Source organism: Chlorocebus sabaeus, chromosome 13 (assembly GCF_047675955.1).
Source record: "Chlorocebus sabaeus isolate Y175 chromosome 13, mChlSab1.0.hap1, whole genome shotgun sequence".
Taxonomy (NCBI): domain Eukaryota; kingdom Metazoa; phylum Chordata; class Mammalia; order Primates; family Cercopithecidae; genus Chlorocebus; species Chlorocebus sabaeus.
The window spans coordinates 41,091,088-41,113,069 of NC_132916.1; the positions used below are offsets into that span (position 1 = coordinate 41,091,088).

The following is a 21,982-nucleotide window of genomic DNA, read 5'->3' on the forward strand; positions in this document are numbered from 1 at the left end:
TCGAAACAGTTTACTCAAATCTCATAAGTTCTCATGGTTTGCAAGATAAAGAAGAATTTAATTTTATGGATTTGTATTTTACTAGAATAGTACTTTGGAAGCATATAGTTGATAATGATGTATTTGTTTTCATTTTTCTAAATTATAGGGTGGCTTCACTCGTAAATATTCGCTTAGCTCAAAAACTGGAACACTTCTTCCAGAATTCCCCAGCGCTCAACACCTTGTATACCAAGGATGCATTTCTAAGGACAAGGTATCAATTACAGATACTTCTCTATTGATTTCCTGATATGTTGGCTCCATTTGTCAATTTGCTGGGAATTTCATGGCACTGCAGGAAGCAATCAGAAATCTTCATAATCAAACATAATTGACTGATTTATAGGAGAGGCAAACTTTTGTTAACATTGATTAACACTTCCAATTAATTATTTACCATCTCCATGACAGTGTGTAATCAGAAGGTGGTAAAATAAACCTTAAAGACTAAACATTATTTTTTATTTAAAGCTCTATTGAGGAAGAAAATACTAGAATGTGTCTGTCACATACACTGTCTTCAATTAAAAGTTTTATGTTTTCAATTATCTCCATTTTATTTCAGTAAATGGTAATCAAGCTTTTCTCTAGGACAGAATCAGTCCCTAGCACTGAGGGACATGCTAGATGAATGCAAGGACTATGCTAGATGAGCAGGAACTTTCCTTACTTCTAAAATTCTGTGTTCTCTTACATTTGCATTATTTTTAAAGTTAAGAAAGGATCATTTTCATTGGGATTCAGTTTGTAAATAATTCTTAATATGACTTTTCAATGTTTATGTAATAGAGTGTAAACTAAATCTTCTATTTCTGTACTTCTAAAGTCATTTGTCGGGGATCTGTTGGCTGTTTAGTAGCAGAGACCATTATTAAATTAAAGCATAATTATTTCTACATTTTTGTTTCAACCAAAGTACACATTTCATTAACATTTGAAGAAGACATCTCTTATAGTATATTGAGTCAGTTCATATTTCTGAGATACAAAGATAGAGGAATGTGATTAATGTCCAGATGCTTTACTTTAGTGATGGGCTTTTTGTAGAAATGAAGTAAAGATAGCACGTTGATTTAAAAAAATGTTTATTGGCATATAAGTAGAGATGCATCGTAACTTATAGGGTTCATTTTTATGACAGCCATACTCTGTTAGTTAAGGATAGGCAAAATATTCTTTAAAAAGAATGAAAACATGTCCTTTGCAGCAACATGGATGCAGCTGGAGGCCATTAACATAAGCAAATTAATGCAGGAGAAGAAAACTAAATACTACATGTTCTCACTTATAAGTGAGAGCTAAGCACTGGGTATTCCTAGTCATAAAATGGCGACAGTAGACACTGGGGACTACTGCTGGGGAAGGGGTAAGAGGGAAATGGGTTGAAAAACTAACTGTTGGATACTAGGCTCAATATCTGGGTAATTGGATCATTCGTATTCCAAACCTCAGCATCTCTTGGTATACTTATGTAACAAACATGCGTGTGTACCCTGTAAGTCTAAAATAAAAGTCAGAAAAAAAATAAAGTAAAATATACCCTTAAAAAAAGAATAGGCAAAGTATTGAAGATAATTCTCAAATGCCAAATCCAAGGAAGTCTCTCAAACTATGTTCACTTCTGACTGTTCTCTCCCATTACATTGCTCAAGTTTATCACATACTTTTTACCTTATAGATGTAATGTGTGATATGATGACTTCATATTTGAAAATCCCCCAGTGAATGTTAACATGTGGCAGTTTGTGAGGATTCGTGTAGAAATCAGGGGGATCTCAGTCTTCTGAGGGAGAGTTTTATTGAGTTACTTTTGTGGAGAGGATTGCTTCCAGGCAGACTTATCCTGAAGATGTTTATGGTGTAAATATACCTGGGGAGAGAGAGAGGGGGACCAAAAAGGCAAGCAACAAAGAAGAAAGAGAGGTGAGAAACAGGCTCCAATAGTTTACTGGGAATTTCATGTTTTTCTGCTGGCCTCCAAGGAAGTTCATACCTGCCAATTTGAAAGACTAGTCTGTAGATCATTTCTCAGGTATCAAGGTGCTTTTATAACCCTTGGTTTCTAAGTTCATTCCCAGTGGACTCCATCATAAAAGCCAGGGACTGACACTCTTTTTTGAGGACAATTTAGCTCTGTCACCTTCTTTGCCATTAGCCAGGCTCCTCAGGTAACTTATCAGTTCCTAGAAAGTGTGGTGGGGCTAAAATCAAGCACTTAAGGCACCTGCTTCTTTTTCTTTTTCCGTTTGAGACAATGTCTTGCTCTGTTGCCCAGGCTGGAGTGCAGTGGCGCGATCTCGGCTCATGGCAACCTTTGCCTCCCAGGTTCAGCGATTCTCCTGCCTCAGCTTCTGTAGGTGGGATTACAAGTGCCTGCCACCATGCCTGGCTAACTTTTGTGTTTTTAGTAGACACGGGATTTCCCTATGTTGGCCAGGCTCGTCTCGAACTCCTGACCTCAAGTAATCCACCTGCCTCAGCCTCCCAAAGTATTGAGATTACAGGCGTGAGCCACCGCGCCAAGCCAGCACCTGCTTCTTTAAGGCTGAAAGAATGGAGACTGCCCAGTGAAAAGCTGACCCCAGTGAGGGTACTGACTGAAGCCGGAGGCCTGCTGCTCATAGTGTCCCTCGAGGCAGTTGTCTCCCCCACCATGTGTTCACTGTCTTTAGTGGAGCTAAGCCTTGCCTCTGCTCCTGCTCACTTTAATACAATGTCTATTCTCAGAAAATTGACTAAGATTATGTTTACAAAGAATGCAAAGTACACTGGAATTAAAATTTATTGCCCTAAGACTATGTAAGTATTAAATAAACAAATTAAGTATTATACTAACAGTAAGTTTTAAAAATTTTGATGATTTGTATATAAAGCAATAAATGTTATAACAAATAGAAATACTTGTGAAGATAAAGGCTTACTTGTACTTTAATAGGTTTCAGGGTTCAAATGATTAATTTTAAAAGAATTTATTGATACAGAATAGATGTACGTATTTTGGGGGCACATGTGATAATTTAATATGCTCATATAATTTGTACGGATAAATCAGTGTAATTTGGGTTATTGATCACCTTAAATATTTATCTTCTCTTTGTGCTAGAAACATTTGTTCTCTTCTAGCTACTTTGAATATACAATAGATTATTGTAAGCTATAATCACCCTACAGATCTGTCAAACACCAGATCTTATTTCTTCTATCAAACTGTGTATTTGTACCCATTAATCAACTTCTCATTATTTTCCTCTCCCCATCCTCTTTCCGGCCTCTGGTAACCACCAGTCTACTCTCTACCTTCATGAGATCCACTTGTTTAGGTCCCACATATGAGTGAGAGCATGTGACATTTGTCTTTCTCTGCTTGGCTTATTTTACTTAACATAATGCCCTCCAGTTCTATCCATGTTGCTGCAAATGACAGGGTTTTATTTTTTATGGATGAATTATATTCCCTTGTGTATATACCACATTTTCTTTATCCATTCATCCATTGATGAGCACTTAGGTTGATTCTATATGTTGGCTATTGTGAATAGTGCTGCCATAAACATGGGAGAGCGGATATCTCTCTTTGATATATTCATTTCCTTTTTTTTGGATATATACAGAAAGGGTTAATTTTTGACAACAGTTATGATTTCCCTTCCATCTTTCATGTTTTACTCATCCTCATTTTAAACATATGACTTGGAATAATCTGAAAATATAATAGCATTGCCTGAAATATAGAGCAAGTCTCACTTGCATTGATGGTGACATATCCTGCTAGAGGTATTCTATAATCAGCACAGTTCCTTCAAATGGATCAATAATGTTCATGTCATGGTTATACTGCTCTGAGCTAAACCACAGAGATATGTGTATTGGCTTGTGGGAATAAAGGGAAATGCAAAGGGTTAGGATAGGACACCTCCATCACCACCACTACTCCAGATGCTATTGGAATCAAAATAGCTGACATCCATCAGTTTCTTAATATGTACTATGGATTATTCCAAACACTTTATATTTGTTAATTCATTTAGTCTTCCTAGCAACCCTATTTTATAGCTACAGTTATTATCATGTCAATTTTAGATATGAGGAAATTAAAGCACATAAATATCAAGTAGTGTGCCTAATGTTACGTAACTAGTAATAACTAGTAAGTGGCAAATTAGAGCTGAGATTGAAATCCAGGTAATCTGAAGGCAAAGCTCACACATTCAACCTCTAAACATTGCTTTTTTTCACATAGAGTTCATAACTGGCAACAGGTAGGGAAATTTCTAACATGTAAAATAAAAGTTTTAGTTTGAATGTTATTAAGTTGCCAGAATATTATCTAGTTTTAGCCTATTGCAAATTTTTGAATATATTTAAAACTTTTTAAACTATGCTATGCAAATATCCATGGTAACTTGAAAATAGAGACTTTTCATAATAGACATTCAATGTTTGAAACTTTTTTTTGAAAATGCGTCATTTGGTATTATTACTAATTCCAGATAATGTTTAGTAAGGTCTTACTGGGTGCCAGGCACTGTTCCATATGTATCACATCTTATTTTATTTGATTTTCTTAATACCATGTAAGTAATATGTTATTATTACCTACTTAAAAAGCTTGGGGGCTCAGAGACAAAACCACTTTTGCAGTCATACCTGGTAAGTAGTGCAGTGAAGGTGGGCACCCAAGTTGAGCTGACTCCAGAGCCAACATTTGAAACCGTTATGCCATACTGCTGCAAGCATCCACTTCATAAAACTGTGTGAAGATTTGATGTATTTTGCTACTTTATGTTTATTTACCCAAATCTTTGTTACTAGTTTTACTACTTTATATTTATTTACTACTTTATGTTTATTTACCCAAAAAATAATTTAAAAAAATTTAAATTTAAATTAAAAATTAAATTTTAAAATTTAATATTTTAGTGGGCATAAAACTAGGATGTTACTTTGGTCCATAGTACTCTGAAAAATTACCTTTTTCATACTATACTGTAGTTGTCCATTTGTTTGCTTTTCTCCCTTCACAAGGCACTAAGATCCTTGAAATAAGAATTTTGCCTTTATTTTCGAGTCCTCAACATTGAGCATACTGCTTGGTACATAATAGAATCTTTTAAAAAATGTGTGTTGAACAAATTAACAAGTAAAGGCAGTGTTAAAAGGATGCTTTGGTTAAGCTTTTTCTTCCTTGAAATAGGTTGATACGCTCATAATGATGTACAAAACTCACTGCCAGTGTATCCTGGACAATGCAATTAATGGAAACTTTGAAGAGGTAAGAATGACAAACAATGCTTTATTGACCCTATTATATATACTTTCATGTTCTGTTCTTAATGAGTTCATGTTAAAGAAAAAAATCTTAACATACTTTTTACTCTGCAACTAGATCCAGCATTTTTTATTACACTTTTGGCAAGGAATGCCTGACCATCTTCTTCCCTTACTTGAAAATCCTGTTATCATTGACATTTTCTGTGTTTGTGACTCAATTCTTTATAAGGTAAGCACTTTGATATGTCTTAAACATGAGCCATTTATTTCTTTACATAGCATTCTATCTAAATTCTTGCAATATATTTTCAGTAAATGTATTATTTATGGCTGGAGATACATTATCATTTTTTTTCTGATGAGAAAGCAAGCAATTTAATAGTGCACGTTTAATAGTGTATGTGTTTTAATTGAAGTTTACATTAAGTAAAACAAACTCAATTTGTTTTTCCAGCTAATAATGAATCTATATGTGGTACACTTATTAATATGTGAAAAGTTAGTTAAATTTTATTAACTCTCTAAGGTGTTTTCAGATTAAAATAACACAATGGATTTTTTTTCACAATGCCAGTGTTTTGGCAGAAAGCAGAATTAGGCACCCTCATGAGATTAATAACTTGAAAATCTCAAAAACCTCTAACTTTAATGCACTGATGTCTAATTCTCTTCTCAAACCAAATCAGAGTTCCTAAGTGTCTACAGAAGGATCTCAAAGACATCCTAAATAAGGACAAACTGATTGTCCTTCTAGCCAAACATTTAATGGGAGATGGAAAGAGGCTAATTCCTGACAGTCTCTTCCCTGGTGGCTACAGGCTCTAAGCTGACGGAGAAAACTATATTGCAATGTGGGTACTTTAAAGTGAGTTTGCCTACATTTGCCTGCTAACTTATCATAAGGAAAAACAAAAGCTTTCCTTTTAAAAAATAATCTGAGTTGGCAAGAAAACCCAAGCTGGACGCTGTTAACATTTAGGAAATAAAATCCTTCTAAGTTAGTTGCCACTATCAGATTCTCAGCTTTGCAGAAAAGTAAAACAAAAGCTATTTATAGATAAGCTATTTATAGATAAGTCCAGAAGCCCCTATGCAGACCAAGAACTAATGAGACAGCTTGAATAAGACAGCTCATCTTTTTGTCCTCTATCCAGTACTTACTCATCATAGGAGAAAGGAGGAATAAAGTACAATATATTTTCTGCCTTTAGTTCAAGTTAAAGTTGAAAAAATTTCGAAGAAGAGTAAGGATTGTCTTTTTTTTTTTTTTTCTGGATTGAATATGAATGCCATTCTTTAGAGAAAAACAGTTTAATTTGCATTCATTGTTTGTAATACTTAACACTTGAAAAGGCTCCCAAAAGGGGAGAGGAGGCAGCTCCATGAGTGAGTGTAAGAAAAGACCTGGGGCTCGTCCACACACATTTCCATCAGAGCAAAGCTTTTTGGACTGTCATTCAGTTTGTCCAGGAAATACTTTTAAAACATATTTTTCCCTTTAAGTGATCTATTTTTTTTAGTCTGGTATAAAAATCCTGACTTTAAATATCTTTAAATGAACCCAGTTTCTCCCCCTCATGATGGACCCAGGCAGGCACAGTGAGCTCTGTAAGTAGAACGATGTAAGATGAGTTTCTAAAAAATCTTCCTCCCACCTCTAGAAAGTGGTCAGCTTTTCATCATAAAACAGTGTATGATTACCATGGACCAATCCATTGGTAATTAACATACTGAGCATATACATATACAGTGCTATCTCTTGTTTTTATTGTCATACATGCTCACAAACAACTCATACATACATTCATGTTAGAGACAAAATTATAACTTTCAGAAAGGAGTTAACATGTTATTCTCTAGGAAGCTAGGAATAAAAAGTAGTTGGCCAATAATATGTCTTTCTATAGAAATACTACGTGAAGATTTGTATTAACCTCTTTTGCTATGATTAAGGTTCTTACAGATGTACTAATTCCTGCAACAATGCAAGAAATGCCTGAAAGGTATGTTCAGTTAATAAAACATGAGCATTCCTAGTATAGGATTTAACTTTATGCATTATATTAGAAGAAAACATTAGGTAGTAATTTATTCATTTATCAAGAAGACTATTTTCTACTTGTGTCCCTTTGTATTTGCTGGAAGCGATGTGTCTTATAGTTGGGCCTCAATAAACAAAATGGGTGAAACAATCCTTCAATCCCTTTAATTTGAGAGTGGCTAAAGTGAAAAATAGATTTAAGCACTGTTGACCTTCGAGAAATTTTTCAATGGAAACTAGCTGGAGTATGATAAAAAAGATAATTAATGGAAAATAACCACAAGAATAAAAACTATAGGATAAATTATTATATTTTATTATTAACTTTTGTCTTAATTACAAAAGCAGAAAGTGGCATGATGAAATCACTGCCTTCTTTTAACAAAGGAATAAAATCTCAAATAGTTTATTGAAACAATACCAGAAGATTTTTCAAAAAAACTTTTCAATATAAGAACAATAGAATTCTGAAAAAAAACCCAACTTTTTCTCTGCAAACAAAATCTAATGAAATGATAAAATTTATTTTAGTACTTTGGGGGTACAAATTCATGTAGGACTGGACATAGTTGGTGCTCCAAAAATAGATGTTGCTTGATAAAACAAATTTTACTTTTTATTTACCTTTTCCTCTAGATTATTTCATCTATATGATAGTTGGTATTAGCCTGACCAATAATGTCTTTTAATTATCAATTGTAGTCTTTAAATATCTATTCTGTACTCTGATTTGGGTACTTGAAGTGGAGTTTGAAGAGCTTGAGTGTTTTGACCAAGATGATAACAAAACATCTCATGTACCCCATAAATATATACACCTACTATGCATCCACAAACATTTAAAAAACATATCATAGAAAAGATGATAAATGGCAGACCTAGGCTGTCTGACTTCAAAAGTACTGCTCATGAAATCATAGAATAATAATATACCTCAATTAAAATATAACTGTTTAATGCATTTTTTAACAATGAAGCATTTAACACATAGCCTTCTTTGTAGCTTATTAGCAGACATAAGAAATTTTGCTAAAAATTGGGAACAGTGGGTTGTTTCATCCTTGGAAAACTTGCCAGAAGCCCTAACTGATAAGAAAATACCTATTGTGCGAAGATTTGTATCTTCTCTGAAACGACAAACATCTTTCTTACATCTTGCTCAGGTATGTTGATTGCTAAGCTGAGAGCATTTGAATTACCATATAAAAAATGAATCTTCTGGCCGGGCGAGGTGGCTCAAGCCTGTAATCCCAGCACTTTGGGAGGCCGAGACGGGCGGATCACGAGGTCAGGAGATCGAGACCATCGTGACTAACACGGTGAAACCCAGTCTCTACTAAAAAACACAGAAAAAACTAGCTGGGAGAGGTGGCGGGCGCCTGTAGTCCCAGCTACTCGGGAGGCTGAGGCAGGAGAATGGTGTAAACCCGGGAGGCGGAGCTTGCAGTGAGCTGAGATCCAGCCACTGCACTCCAGCCTGGGCGACAGAGCGAGACTGCGTCTCAAAAAAAAAATAATAATAATAAAATAATGAATCTTCTGATAAGGACAGATTGAGGAACTTTCACAGATTGAAGGGAGCTAAGTAGACAACAACTAAATGCAACATGAGACCCAAAAATGAATGCTATGATAGAAAAAGCACGTTAGTGGGAAAGCTGGTGAAATTCGAATTACGTCTGTAGTTAATAGTATTGTACCATTGTTAATTTCCTGGTTTGGGTAATATACAATAGTTACAGAAGATGATAAGAAGCTGGATGGAGAGTATATGGAAATACTCTGCACTACCTTTGCAACCTCTCTGTGATTTGAAATTTAAAAAACTTGAATGCAATTTAGCATGTATTTGCCATGTGAATCTAATTGCTACAAATAAGGTTGTGAGAAATTAGCCTATGTGATACTTAATATTGTGAAACCACAAACTTAACACATTTTAAACTGCCGACTAATCATAGCTCTTTTAAGTAGGGAGAACAAAAGTCATTCATAAATTAAGAATTACACATTGTATATTGTTAAAATCGACTTCTCTTTCCCCAAAATGATTATTTGCTTTATGAAGATTTCTTGCCTTCTAAATTTTAAAAGACAAGCTTGAGATAATTTCAGATAGGAAATGTAACATTTAAAAATTCTTATTTTATGATCATGGACAAAGAAAATCCATTTATATTTTCTAAGTTAAAAATAATTTTCAAACTTTTAACAGAGATGATCATGAGTCTCAGCTACTGTTTTTATCTTTAAAACAAGAAAAAAGTTATTTATGATACTTTTATCTCAAGGAACTATTTTTCTGATAGCTAAAAATTTCTTCTAGATACATTAGAAATGATAATAGTGTAGTGTCTTCTTTACTTTCTCTATGCAGATTGCCAGACCAGCTCTCTTTGACCAGCATGTCGTTAATTCTATGGTATCTGATATTGAAAGGGTTGATTTGAACAGCATTGGCTCTCAAGCCCTTCTTACCATTTCAGGCAGCACAGACACTGAATCTGGTATCTACACTGAACGTAAGTCCATTCTCTTTGTTTAGAACAAGGTTTCCCAAGCTCAGGAAATTGACATCTTGAGCTGGGTAACTCTGTTGGAGGAGCCTGTCCAGTGTGTTGTAGGATGTTTAGCAGTATCCCTGACCTCCACCCATTAGATGACAGTAGCAGCCTCCCCCAAGCTGAGACAACCAAACATGTTTCCCCGCATCGTCAAAGGTGTTCTGGGCTGAAACATCACATCTGATTAAAAAAAAAAAAAACAACCTGGTTTATAAAAATATTTTTAATTAAAAAAATTATCTTCTAATAAAAAATAGTTATAGTTACTCACTGTGAAAATACAGAAAATATTGAGTAAAATAAAAGTCATCTATAATCTTATTACCCAGAAATAAATGAAATGGAAATAATCTGAAAATAATCAAAATGGTTTTGAGTTTTGTAAGTTTTTTTTCAGTTTTACATTACATGTGTACAAATTTGCATGTGTTTTATAGTCTTGTCATCCTGTGTTGTATGATACATATCAAAATGGTATCTCAGCACAATACTGCTTTTCAAAGCAGACTCTCTACTCAGGTTTAGACCATCTGACAGAGACTACCAAGCCAATATGTGTGGCTAGACAACTAGTCTTGAATTCCAAGGGATAACAGCCACTATTTTTTCCTCCCACTGTCTTTGAAAAGACAAAGCCTGCAGCCTCCCATACACTGGTGCACAAACTATGGACTGCTCTCTGGGGCCAATGTCAACTACAATTTTTATTTCCTAATGTAAAATAGTATTACCTTTTGAGATTCAGTAAACGTTAAACCCTTTAATAGAAGGATAGTCTTAAACTATCCTTTTAAGTATTACATGATAAAACGTTATTCGGGTAAATGACTCAATTCTGCAGTGAAGAACTTAACTTTTACTAAAGATAAAGGATATTTTGGAAAGCAGGAAATCACCAAGCTTAGGTTCATTCATTAGCTTTTAACTAATCTGTTCCATTTAATGAAAACATTAGACTCAAAATGAATATTTAACTACATAACCAACTTAATCTTCCCTAGTATATGCATACACATATATATAATATTGAAACCTATATTTCAATATATACCAAGATATATAGACTTATTAAAATTTTGGGCACACTTCTAGAGGCTGAGGTGGGAAGATTGTTTGATCCCAAGAGTTCAAGACCAGCCTGGGCAACATAGCAAGACCTTTCTCTACAATTTTTTTTTTTTAAATTTAGCCAGGCTTGTTGGTGCATGCTTGGAGTCCAAGCTGCTTGGGAGGCTGAGGCAGGAGGATCACTTGAGCCCAGGAGTCTGAGGCTGCAGTAAGCCATGATCATGTCATTGCACTCCAGCCTGGGCAACAAAGCAAGATCCTCTCTCTCTCTCTCTCTGTCTCTCTCTCTCTCTCTCTCTCACACACACACACACACACCATTGAAGAGTACAGTACTAAGGATTTTTTTGTTACTGTTTTCAATATATGATATTCTTTTCACCATTTATCTGTCTTTCCCTTTCATGCTATCAAAGAATTGATGATTCCTAGTTTTAGGTTTTCTCTTGGATTCCAAGTCGAGTGCAATATTCTGTTTTCTTTTCTTTTTTTCCTGGGTAGATGACTCTATCACTGTGTTCCAAGAACTGAAGGATCTCCTTAAGAAGAATGCCACCGTGGAGGCTTTTATTGAATGGTTGGATACTGTGGTAGAGCAGAGAGTTATTAAGGTACTTTTTAATGACAGATTCAGAAAATAAGTTTCTTGTTAAGAGTAAATGCTAAACTGGCTATAACTTTTTGACTGGGGGGAGAGGGGTGGAAGGCGGTGTGTGTGAAGGCTTTGAAAAGCTTTTGATGCTCTACGAATAAGGCAGGCCAAATATTGAGATTAGGAGTATGTCAAGATTTGAGGGCACTGGGCATGGATTCCATTATATTTCTCCTTTCTCGCCCAAAGACTACAAGATGCTCTGCCTTCCCTATCAGTCAATAACATTACAGCTGATAACATCAGTAGAGAAAGATAAACTTAGAAACTGGAATGATCTGGCCCGTTTCTAAAAAGCAAGATTTCATAAATGCTGATGGAAAACATGGTTCTAAGCATTTGCATTTCTGAATTCCAAAAGCTCAGTATTTTGTGTTTTCTCTGTGGTTTCTTAATTTTCTTCAGTTAACCTAGTCATCCATCATGAAACAAGCAATAAGAACAAATATATCCATCACTAGTTGGTGTTAGCTATTCCATATCAAGGAAAGTAGTTATAGTTTGGAGACTTTTTTCCTTCTGGAAGGAAAATAGCTTACCATTCAGTACCAAAGAAGCCAATCATTCACAAAAATATATAGCCCTTCCTTCACACCTCACTTTCTGTTCTTTTTAAAGCTCTGTCAAATAAAAATTAAAAATAAAAATATTTTGAAAATTATTTCATTTTGCTGTCTAATTCTGTTAGGAAACAGAGCCATATTGAATACAGACTTATTACCCTTAGAACATCAGCAAAGACAGGCTAACATTAAATTCCCAGGACAGATAGTTTTATTTGATGAAATAAATGCCATGCCATCTGTCCATTTGTTAGACAGTATATTTACTTCTTGATCTAACATAGGATTAATGTAGTACTGAGAGGACAGATTTTATAGTTTCATTTTGTTCCTTTACTTTTAGACCAGCAAACAAAATGGAAGGTCATTAAAGAAGAGAGCTCAAGACTTTCTGTTAAAGTGGAGTTTTTTTGGTGCTCGAGTAATGCATAATCTCACCTTGAACAATGCATCCAGTTTTGGTAACATATGTGCATTATAAAACTGTTCTTACATGAATTATATCATTTGTTCCCCAGTCACATCTCCTGTCAATTTTTAAACATGTTACATTGTCACTTCTTAAACTGTATCTAAATATGGAGCTATGAGAAAATGGTAGTTATGAACCTGGGTTTTGGAGTCAGACCATAAGCAGGATTAAATCCTAACAATGATCCTCCCTGGCTGTGGGCCAATCTGCTCACTGAAGAAGGGGAAGAATATTCTCTTCAAAGGGTTATGTAGGTACTTTGGTGAGATGATGTATATAAAAACAAATTGCCTAGCACTCAGGAAATGCATAGCAGCTATTATCATTACATTCCATCAGTGCTTGGATAAATTTTCTGTGTTAAACGATAATTAAGACATTATTTTACGAAATTATTATTCATTGCAATATGGCAAATTTCTGCGTCTTTTCTGAGCACCCATAGAGCTGCACTCCAGGAATCAATAAACAGCTTAGAAGACACACTCTCATGTCTCTGACCCATCTTTCCTGTTCCATACGACTTGGGAGACACAGAGGGTTAAGTTAGCTTTTTATAAAATTGAACACCTTCTTTTTCCTTAAAATTCCTGAGACTCCTGTTTTATAGTTATAATGTTAAACTCATGGGTAGGAACTCTGCATTTGGTAGCTGCATTTCAGGAAATCTTCACATTATGAAAGAGATTACAATTAACTAAATTGTTTGTATTTAATGTTCTGTAGAATTAAATAAAATCAGTGAATTTGTATTGAAGAATAAACAAAATGCATTGTCTATTATTTGAAATACACTTCCCATATTTAAAGTTTTATAAAATATACAGCATTGAAGTCTGGCCTTACTATGAAAAATACTTTTGTTGGAAAATCTATTGAATAGTTAAAAGACGTTTTAGTTTTCCAGAACAGATTTCACTTGAAAATTACTCTTTTAGTTTTTGCCAAATCTAAGAATATTTTGTTTCAGGCTAGAAAGATAACTCTTTACTTGCCTTTTTCAGACCATGTTCGCCATTGTCTAATTATTTAGTACAAAGTAAACAGAAATAGAGCAGAGTAGAGTCATTCTCCCCAAGTTAAAGCTTATCACACTCCAGTGTGTGCCCTCTTAAAGCATAAAGCATGTCTCACTTTCATCCGTATTTTCCTTTGATGTAATTAGTGGCCAAAGAGCTGGCAGGACAGTACACACAGAGAGCAGGGCAGGCAATACACAGAAAGATCAGAGATCCAAGTTAAGCATGTTGGTCTTAGCAGGTCATTTAAAGTCCAACAAGTATTTGTTTATTTCAGTTGCTCCTTGTAAAGTGTTGCGAGATGGTCACAAAGATAACTGACTTCTCTTTCCCTTTCCTTCTCTTTCTCTCCCCTTTTCACATTTCACACTGTCCTCTCTTCATTCTCCACCTATAAACAAGGTTCTTTTCATTTGATTCGAATGCTTCTTGATGAATACATTCTCCTGGCCATGGAGACCCAGTTTAATAATGACAAAGAGCAAGAGTTACAGAATTTATTGGACAAGTATATGAAGAATTCAGGTAACTTAAAATAACCATTTTGTTTTGCATATTTCTTTGTTTAAATCTGAAGTTCAAGAATTTGTAAGTGCAAATATTAAGTGGGTTTATCATAATCTCAGAGTTTTTCTCCAAACTAATTCTCACCATATAGTCACACTATTGGAGCACTATTTTTCTTTCATTCATTGATATGTACAGTAGTCAAAAGTACTTTACTGGAAACTCTGAAGTATACAAAATTGGTGATCTTAATTTCTGGGAATTAAGGTGAAGTTGGAGAAGTGACTATAATACAAAAAATAACTGTAATTCAAGACACATATGGTATACTACATAGGTAAGTGGTGTAAAAATAGGTTCTATAGGAGTTTAGAGAAGGAAGGAAACACATCTATTTGGGATGGGGCAACTTGCATTTTGAAGACTTCACTCCAAAGTGGATTATTTAGTGCTCCTCATCTACATCCACATCCACAAATATGCAGCTAAAAAAACCCTAGCATCACTGCCAAGAGCAAAGGTCTGACAGCCTCACTTCCCATGAGAAACATTGCTTAGTAGTTTCCAGATTCAATACTCAACAATGAAACATTTTCATTTTCTTTTACTTGGGTGTATCTACTAGGAATATGAGAAAAAAATCTCAAATTTCCCATTTTAAAAACTCTTTACAGATGCGAGTAAAGCTGCTTTCACTGCTTCTCCGAGTTCATGCTTTCTGGCCAACCGTAATAAAGGGAGCATGGTTTCCAGCGACTCTGTGAAGAATGAAAGCCATGTGGAGACAACCTATCTCCCTCTGCCATCCAGTCAATCTGGAGGCCTAGGCCCTGCTCTGCACCCGTTCCCTGCTGGGAATACAGACAACATGCCGCTCACAGGTACGCTAAAGAGAACTGCTTAGGTTCCAGCGCATCTCAGAGAAGCCTGTTCCTTCGTTTTTCTTAAAACTCATAACCTCTACTCCAGGAATTCCAACAAGAAAAAAGGATGATCTTAACTGAGTTTTAATAAAGATTTATAATATTTTTGTGATTTTCAGCAATGGTAATAATACTGTTATTAACACAGGTATCATGTTTTGACACACTCCATAAATTATATTAGAAGTATGAATAACTAGTTAATTTAGTGGAAGAAATAATTAGATGAGGTATACATAAAATTCTTAAGATGCTTTGAAGATAAAAAAAATGGGTTGCTTATTTTTGGATTTTGAGGAGACTTTATTTCTCCTCCCCTAAAAAGTAGATTCGGGCCGGGTGCAGTGACTCATGCCTGTAATCCCAGCATTTTGGGAGAACGAGGTGAGCGGATCACCTGAGGTCAGGAGTTCAAGACCAGCCTGCCTAACATGGCGAAACCCCATCTCTACTAAACATACAAAAAATTAGCCGGGCGTGGTGGCAGGCGCATGTAATCTCTCTTGAACCCGGGAGTAGGAGCTTGCAGTGAGCTGAGATCAGGCCACTGCACTCCAGCCTGGGCGACAAGAGTGAAACTCCATATCAAAGAAAAAAAAACTGGATTCTGCCATTTTAGGTTAATTGTTACAATAATTCTCCCTTTTGATCTAAGGTTCTTTTTGTGTCAAAATGAATATTTGGTGGCTTGACCTAGCTACTCAGCAGTATTTTAAATCTGCTTATTGCCTTGCGTCTTTTTTGAAATCTTTTTTATACATTACTTCTTTTGATATACAGAATTTTAAACCTAGAAAAGCCTTATAATTCAGGGGTCCAATTCTACCAGTGGAACATCGGAGGCCCAGAGAGTTGGTCGCATTCATAAATCACATTACTTATCAGAAGTGTTTGCATGACATTTTGAATTGACTGCTTTGAAGCCATGGCCATTTTGACATTAGAGACTTTTTCTTTTTACCCTAAAAGTCAAACAGTTTAACAATCAGCTAATTTTTTAATTATGGGGAAATATGAGCAGCAGACACCCATGCCCTCCCCATGCTGCCTGTGGAGAGACCATGAAGCCCATCCCAGACTTTCCTCTATAGTCACCAAATCCGTCTCCGCTGTTGTGACACATACATGTGTTGCGATTATATTTTTTAAATTCTGGATTTTTGGTGCTTTTCAGTTTAGTTATTTTTGGAGAGCAGGAATGAAGCAAGTTGGAAAACAATACATTAATAAATCCTTTGAACATTTTTTAAAGATGTGAGCTCATCTACTTTAATATGACACTAAAGGAATGTTCTGGTAATTTTTTGCAGGTCAAATGGAGCTTTCACAGAATGCTGGTCATATGATGACACCACCCATTTCTCCAGCCATGGCAAGCCGAGGAAGTGTCATTAACCAAGGACCAATGGCAGGGAGACCCCCAAGTGTGGGCCCAGTACTGTCAGCTCCATCACACTGCTCCACATACCCAGAGCCCATTTATCCTACTCTCCCTCAAGCCAACCATGACTTTTACAGCACCAGCTCTAACTACCAGACTGTGTTTAGGGCACAGCCCCACCCCACATCAGGACTCTATCCTCATCACACCGAGCATGGTCGATGCATGGCTTGGACTGAACAGCAGCTTTCAAGAGACTTCTTCAGTGGTAGCTGTGCGGGGTCTCCATATAACTCCCGGCCACCATCCAGCTATGGCCCATCCCTGCAAGCCCAGGATTCACACAATATGCAGTTTTTAAACACAGGAAGCTTCAATTTCTTGAGCAACACAGGAGCTGCCAGCTGCCAAGGAGCAACACTGCCTCCTAATTCACCAAATGGTATTGAGATGTAAAAGAATTTTCTTGGTTTTTGAGATGGCAATGAGGCAGAATCAGACATTGCGTTCCACCTCTGCTGACCAGCATGTCCTTTCACTTAAGGCTTCCAAAGATCATGGAACTTAGACATTTGGAGCTGATTTCTGTCACATACACATATATTTCCTAATTTTTGTGGCTTTCCTAAAGTTGCCCTTCTTCCTTTTTTTTTTTTTTTGAGACAGGGTCTTGCGCTGTAGCCCAGGCTGGAGTGCATTGGCAGGATCATGATTCACTGCAGCCTCAAACCCCTGAGCTCAAGCAATCCTCCTATCTCAGCTTCCCAAGTAGCTGGGATTACAGGCATGCATCACCATCCCTGTCTAAGTTTTAAATTTTTTCTGAAGATGAAGTCTTGCTATGTTTGCCCAGGCTGGTCTCAAACTACCAACTTTAAGCAGTCCTCTCTCCTTGGCTTCCCAAAATGCTGAGGTGCCTCCCAAAGGTGTGAGCCACCACCCCTGGCCTGAAGTTGTCCTCCTAAATACCACACATGTTTAAAAAAAAAAAAAAAAAAAAGATAGGTAATATCATACATTTGAGATCTACCTTAATAGCCCCAAAGAAGAATGTTCTGTCTTTTGAAAACATTTTTAGTGGATAATATTTCTTCCAGATAACTAAAAGCAGATTTTAAAGATTGGGACCAAAACGGGCCAATAAAAATTGGAAGTTAAGGGAACTAGAGAGACCTGTGACCTTGAGTCACCAAAATAGGCTTTGTGTGTAGACTTCTTTGGTGTCTTTCTCCTAAGTGTAGGCCAGTCTTTGTCTCCCCTAAATATGCATCTATACATGAAAGTAGTATTTTTGTGACAGGTGATAGTGCTTTTTTCTTTCTTCCTAGGTAGCTCTTGTTAATTTAGATAAGGGAAATCTGACAGAGGTGTAATCTGGTCTTAAAGTTAATACAATTATTATGTATTATGTATTATGCTATAATTATTATATTAAATTATGTATGATGCTACAATTCTTACATATTAAAAACAAAAAAACAGCACAGTAAACCTTATCTATATATAAGCGCAAATCCAGTTCTGTAGCATATATAGATAGATACACATGTAATACTTGCAGTTTGATATCTTTAGCACATCACCTAATTACTTTGTCACCTTTTTGCTTTCTGAAGTTCTTTGTAGTAAGTTAACAGCAAATTCTCAACATTTTCTGTTACAGGATACTATGGAAGCAACATAAACTACCCAGAGTCTCATAGGCTCGGATCAATGGTGAATCAGCATGTTTCTGTCATCAGCAGTGTTCGCTCACTGCCCCCCTACAGTGACATCCACGATCCACTTAACATTTTAGATGACAGTGGTAGAAAACAGACCAGCTCGTTTTACACAGACACATCATCTCCAGCTGCATGTCGAACTCCAGTCCTAGGTAAATTATTTTAGTAGTTCTTGGAAACATTTTAAGAAGTCGTTGACCTCAGGTATGCAGCATTACTTGAGGGAGATATGCTGAGGTGAATTGAGCAAGCATGTTCCCACAGTTGATTTATTATTATTACTTTGGATCTAAAGTTACATTTTTTGTATCTGACTACACAGTAACAGGTTTTCATTTCTTATTGTGTATATCTCTATTATGCAACCTACTGCTAGATCTGTTATGTTTTACAAAAAAATAGCTGGCATCTATTAAGGAAGCAAAAAATTAATATGACCTGTCAAGTGCAGTCTAAAACTGTAAGTTTTAAAAGGGCAGTAATAATATCTTTTTCTCACTCTTGATTAGTGTTGGACCCAGTTGTAGTGGCAAGAGGTATCTTTAGGTCTCATGATCTCCATAAGTATCCAAAAATCACTCCAAAATTTAAAAGAACTGGTGTCCTGTGATGGGTGCTACTAGCATTCTCTCATTCTTATTTAAAATGTGATTCAACACCTCGAGAAAATGTTGCTATTTTTATTGCTCTCTGACATATCATGTAAGTAAAAATAAGAAAAACAGTGTGCTTGCCATGGAGCCTCCTGGAATCTTCTTCCAACCGGGTTACCTTTCTTAATCCTCGTCTATGAAGAAATTCTGCAACTGGTACTAGTTGCATCACCAGCACCTAACAAAATGTCTGCCGCATAGTAGAAACTCAATAAGTGAGTGAGTGAAAAAAGGAATAAAAACTATATATATATATATGTATAGTCTATACATAATTAGTATAATTAGTATGTTATTAGTAATAACATAGATTTAGTCACTATAGATTTAGCTTCTAAAATTACTAATAAGATTTCACAGGGCAAATATATATTCACTAAGTATCAAGGCAGAGTGTTAATATTTATATGAGATGGTTAAAATCTTCCAGTGAAATTGATTTCAGACTAGCATAAGTAAAGGGCATTGACACACAACTAGAGCATAAGGGAAAATGGAATCAATTTCATCTCTCCTCACTCAGTGTACCTTTCCAATAATTCAATAGGAAGTACTCCTTCTCTTCCTGTCACTGTCACACATGCTCCCTGAGCAGAATCTAGCAGCTCATCTCCTGCTATCTGCAAATGGTCATTGCTTCTAGGTTACTCTAATGAAGCAGAAAATTCCACTTCAGGAAGTTTTCTCACCATGAGACTAAAATGTACTGTGTTGCTATTGTTACTATTAGTTCTGTTTACTTGAAGAGATAGTGGAAGCTTTGATGAAACATAGGTTTAAGAGTAGGGTGGAGTCTAAGCTTTAGTTGATCAGAGCTGGCTTACAAGTAGATGGCAAAGTGTGATGCAGGGTAAAATGAGGGGATAGAATAAGTGGATAGGTAGTGCAAGCAGAATTGAGTTCAACTGTTTCTTAATTGTAAAGCCTGGTTCTTAGACAGAGAGCATGCCATGTCAGCAATAAGAAAGCAGCAACCATATATGAGGGAAATACAGAGTTAGTGAGCCGGTTAGTGAATTGTATTGAGAACCTACTAGGAGCCAGACTCCATTCTAGATGTGAGGATATGGTGGTGATCAGGCCATAGTTCTTGCCTGTAAGAAGTTTACATTATAGTAGAGGGACAGTAAGGCAATAAATATGTGAGCAAATGCATTAAAAAGTTAATGCCAAGTACTCTGAACTTGATTAAATAGGGTAAAATGACAGATAGTAAAGGAGGAGCTGCTTTCTGTAGGACAGCTGAGAAAGGAATCCTGAGGCAGAAACATTTGAATTGAAAGTTGAGTGATGAGAAGGAGGCAAAGATGTGAAGATCTGAGGGAGGAGTTCCAGGCAGAAGAAGCAGTGAATACAGAACCGCTGAAATCACAATAAATTTGAAAACAATCAACAAGCAGAGAGCAGGCCAGTGTGTCTTAAGCATGTTGAATGAAGGAGAGAGTAGAGCAAAATAAAACAAAAAGCAGGGGCGCATCTACATAGGGTAAGATGCTTGGATCATGTTCTACGGGTATGGGAAGCCACTATGGCATTTGAAATGAAAGTTTGATCTGCTCTTCAGCAATATCATTCTGGCTGCTCTCAGGAGGGTGAGTGGGTGAGACAAAGGTGGAGATCATGGGACCAGTCAGGAGGCTGCTGTGTTGGTACAGGAGAGAAAAGATGGTGGTTTGAACTACAACCACAAAAGTGCAGATGGAAAGAGAAGGTAGATTGGGGGATGTAGTCTGGTGATAGCACTTAAGTTGAAATTGAGTTTTCTTTGTGAAATATGTAGAGGAAATAATTTCTGGGAGACTAGCAAGTGGGAAAAAAATGTAAGATCTGGTAAACCATACAGACTCAAATTTAGAATAGGTATGTGTGCTAAGTGCAAAAATAAATACAGGGAATTAAAATGAGTGGCATTAGCAGAGAAAAGAAAATGTCAATCAATTTTCAATTGCTGATTATATTTTCCCTTACAGCTTCCAGTTTGCAAACCCCAATTCCTTCTTCCTCATCCCAATGTATGTATGGAACTTCCAACCAGTATCCAGCTCAAGAAACCCTGGACTCCCATGGAACAAGCAGTAGAGAAATGGTGTCCTGTTTACCACCTATCAACACTGTGTTCATGGGAACAGCAGCTGGAGGCACTTAAACCACCAATGTGGGAGGGGGTGCTAAAACTTAAAAAACAATCTCTACTGTGCAAATATCATTATTCACTCAGACTTCCATAAGAGTAAAGAAAAATGAATATGCAGTGGCTGACATTGTTTTTAAGTCACTGGTACTATGGACAACTCCATAGTGAATGGAGTTACTTGTAGAGTTTACCCTGCACACTAAGAGTTTAAAATGTGAGCTCATTATTAATCATAGTTTCAAAAATTATCAAATAAAACCAGTGAAGATTTGAAGATGCAAACATTTCAGCTATGAAGATTTACATTTCACTTTCTAATTTATTAAACATCTGTGTGCCCTTTTATCTTTGGTTTCTTTTAAAAGTATATTTAATGCCTTTACAATACCTTTAATTTATTGGGATCTCAGAATCATTGTTTACTATCCCTTATTTGACAAAAAGTCAAATGTGTATGTTCTACCTCCAATGGAAATGTTTACAAGGTCAAGACTTAATTCAATTCAGCCAATACCAAAGTTGCTTGACTTTCAATTCCTGTGCATTAGTGTGATGATTTCTGTCACATAGCAGCATTCCGATTCTATGTAACTGAATGGAGATGATAAGTGCTTTCCCCTCTTTATTTAAAAAAGATTAAAAGGAATAAAAGAAACAATGTATGGAAATATTTTTAAAGGTGTGGTGCTCTTGGGGCTGGTACTGTTTCTGAAGAATACTGGGGATTTACTCTTTAATCTCAGCTCCTTTGGATATGAGATTAAGAAGTAAAGTTGTTTGGTTAAACACTATAATTTTAAAACATTTGCATATCATATCCTTGCCTATAAATATAAAGAAATTGTGAATTATAGACTATTTGAAACTTTGCAGATTTAGAAGCAGTCTTTTACCAAGTACTTTCTTATACATTGAAAGTAAATGAGTGTTCAGGGATTAGCTTGATGCAAAGCCTAATTCAGAAGTGA

The 21,982-nt window shown here is 35.9% G+C and overlaps 1 protein-coding gene across 1 annotated transcript in view; it reads left to right on the top strand.

The window, feature by feature from the left end:
- The window catches only part of RFX6 (regulatory factor X6), a 56,614-nt gene extending 34,992 nt beyond the window's left edge, over positions 1-21,622 (top strand). Inside the window, exons 7-19 of the mRNA XM_008007236.3 lie at positions 149-256; positions 5,237-5,314; positions 5,429-5,542; positions 7,267-7,316; positions 8,358-8,517; positions 9,732-9,876; positions 11,488-11,597; positions 12,545-12,662; positions 14,095-14,217; positions 14,874-15,080; positions 16,433-16,945; positions 18,167-18,379; positions 20,851-21,622. Of these exons, the coding sequence (XP_008005427.3) occupies positions 149-256; positions 5,237-5,314; positions 5,429-5,542; positions 7,267-7,316; positions 8,358-8,517; positions 9,732-9,876; positions 11,488-11,597; positions 12,545-12,662; positions 14,095-14,217; positions 14,874-15,080; positions 16,433-16,945; positions 18,167-18,379; positions 20,851-21,026 (2,115 nt within the window). The 3' untranslated portion in view covers positions 21,027-21,622. The remainder of the gene's footprint in view (positions 1-148; positions 257-5,236; positions 5,315-5,428; positions 5,543-7,266; positions 7,317-8,357; positions 8,518-9,731; positions 9,877-11,487; positions 11,598-12,544; positions 12,663-14,094; positions 14,218-14,873; positions 15,081-16,432; positions 16,946-18,166; positions 18,380-20,850) is intronic.
- The last annotated feature ends 360 nt before the right edge of the window (positions 21,623-21,982 follow it).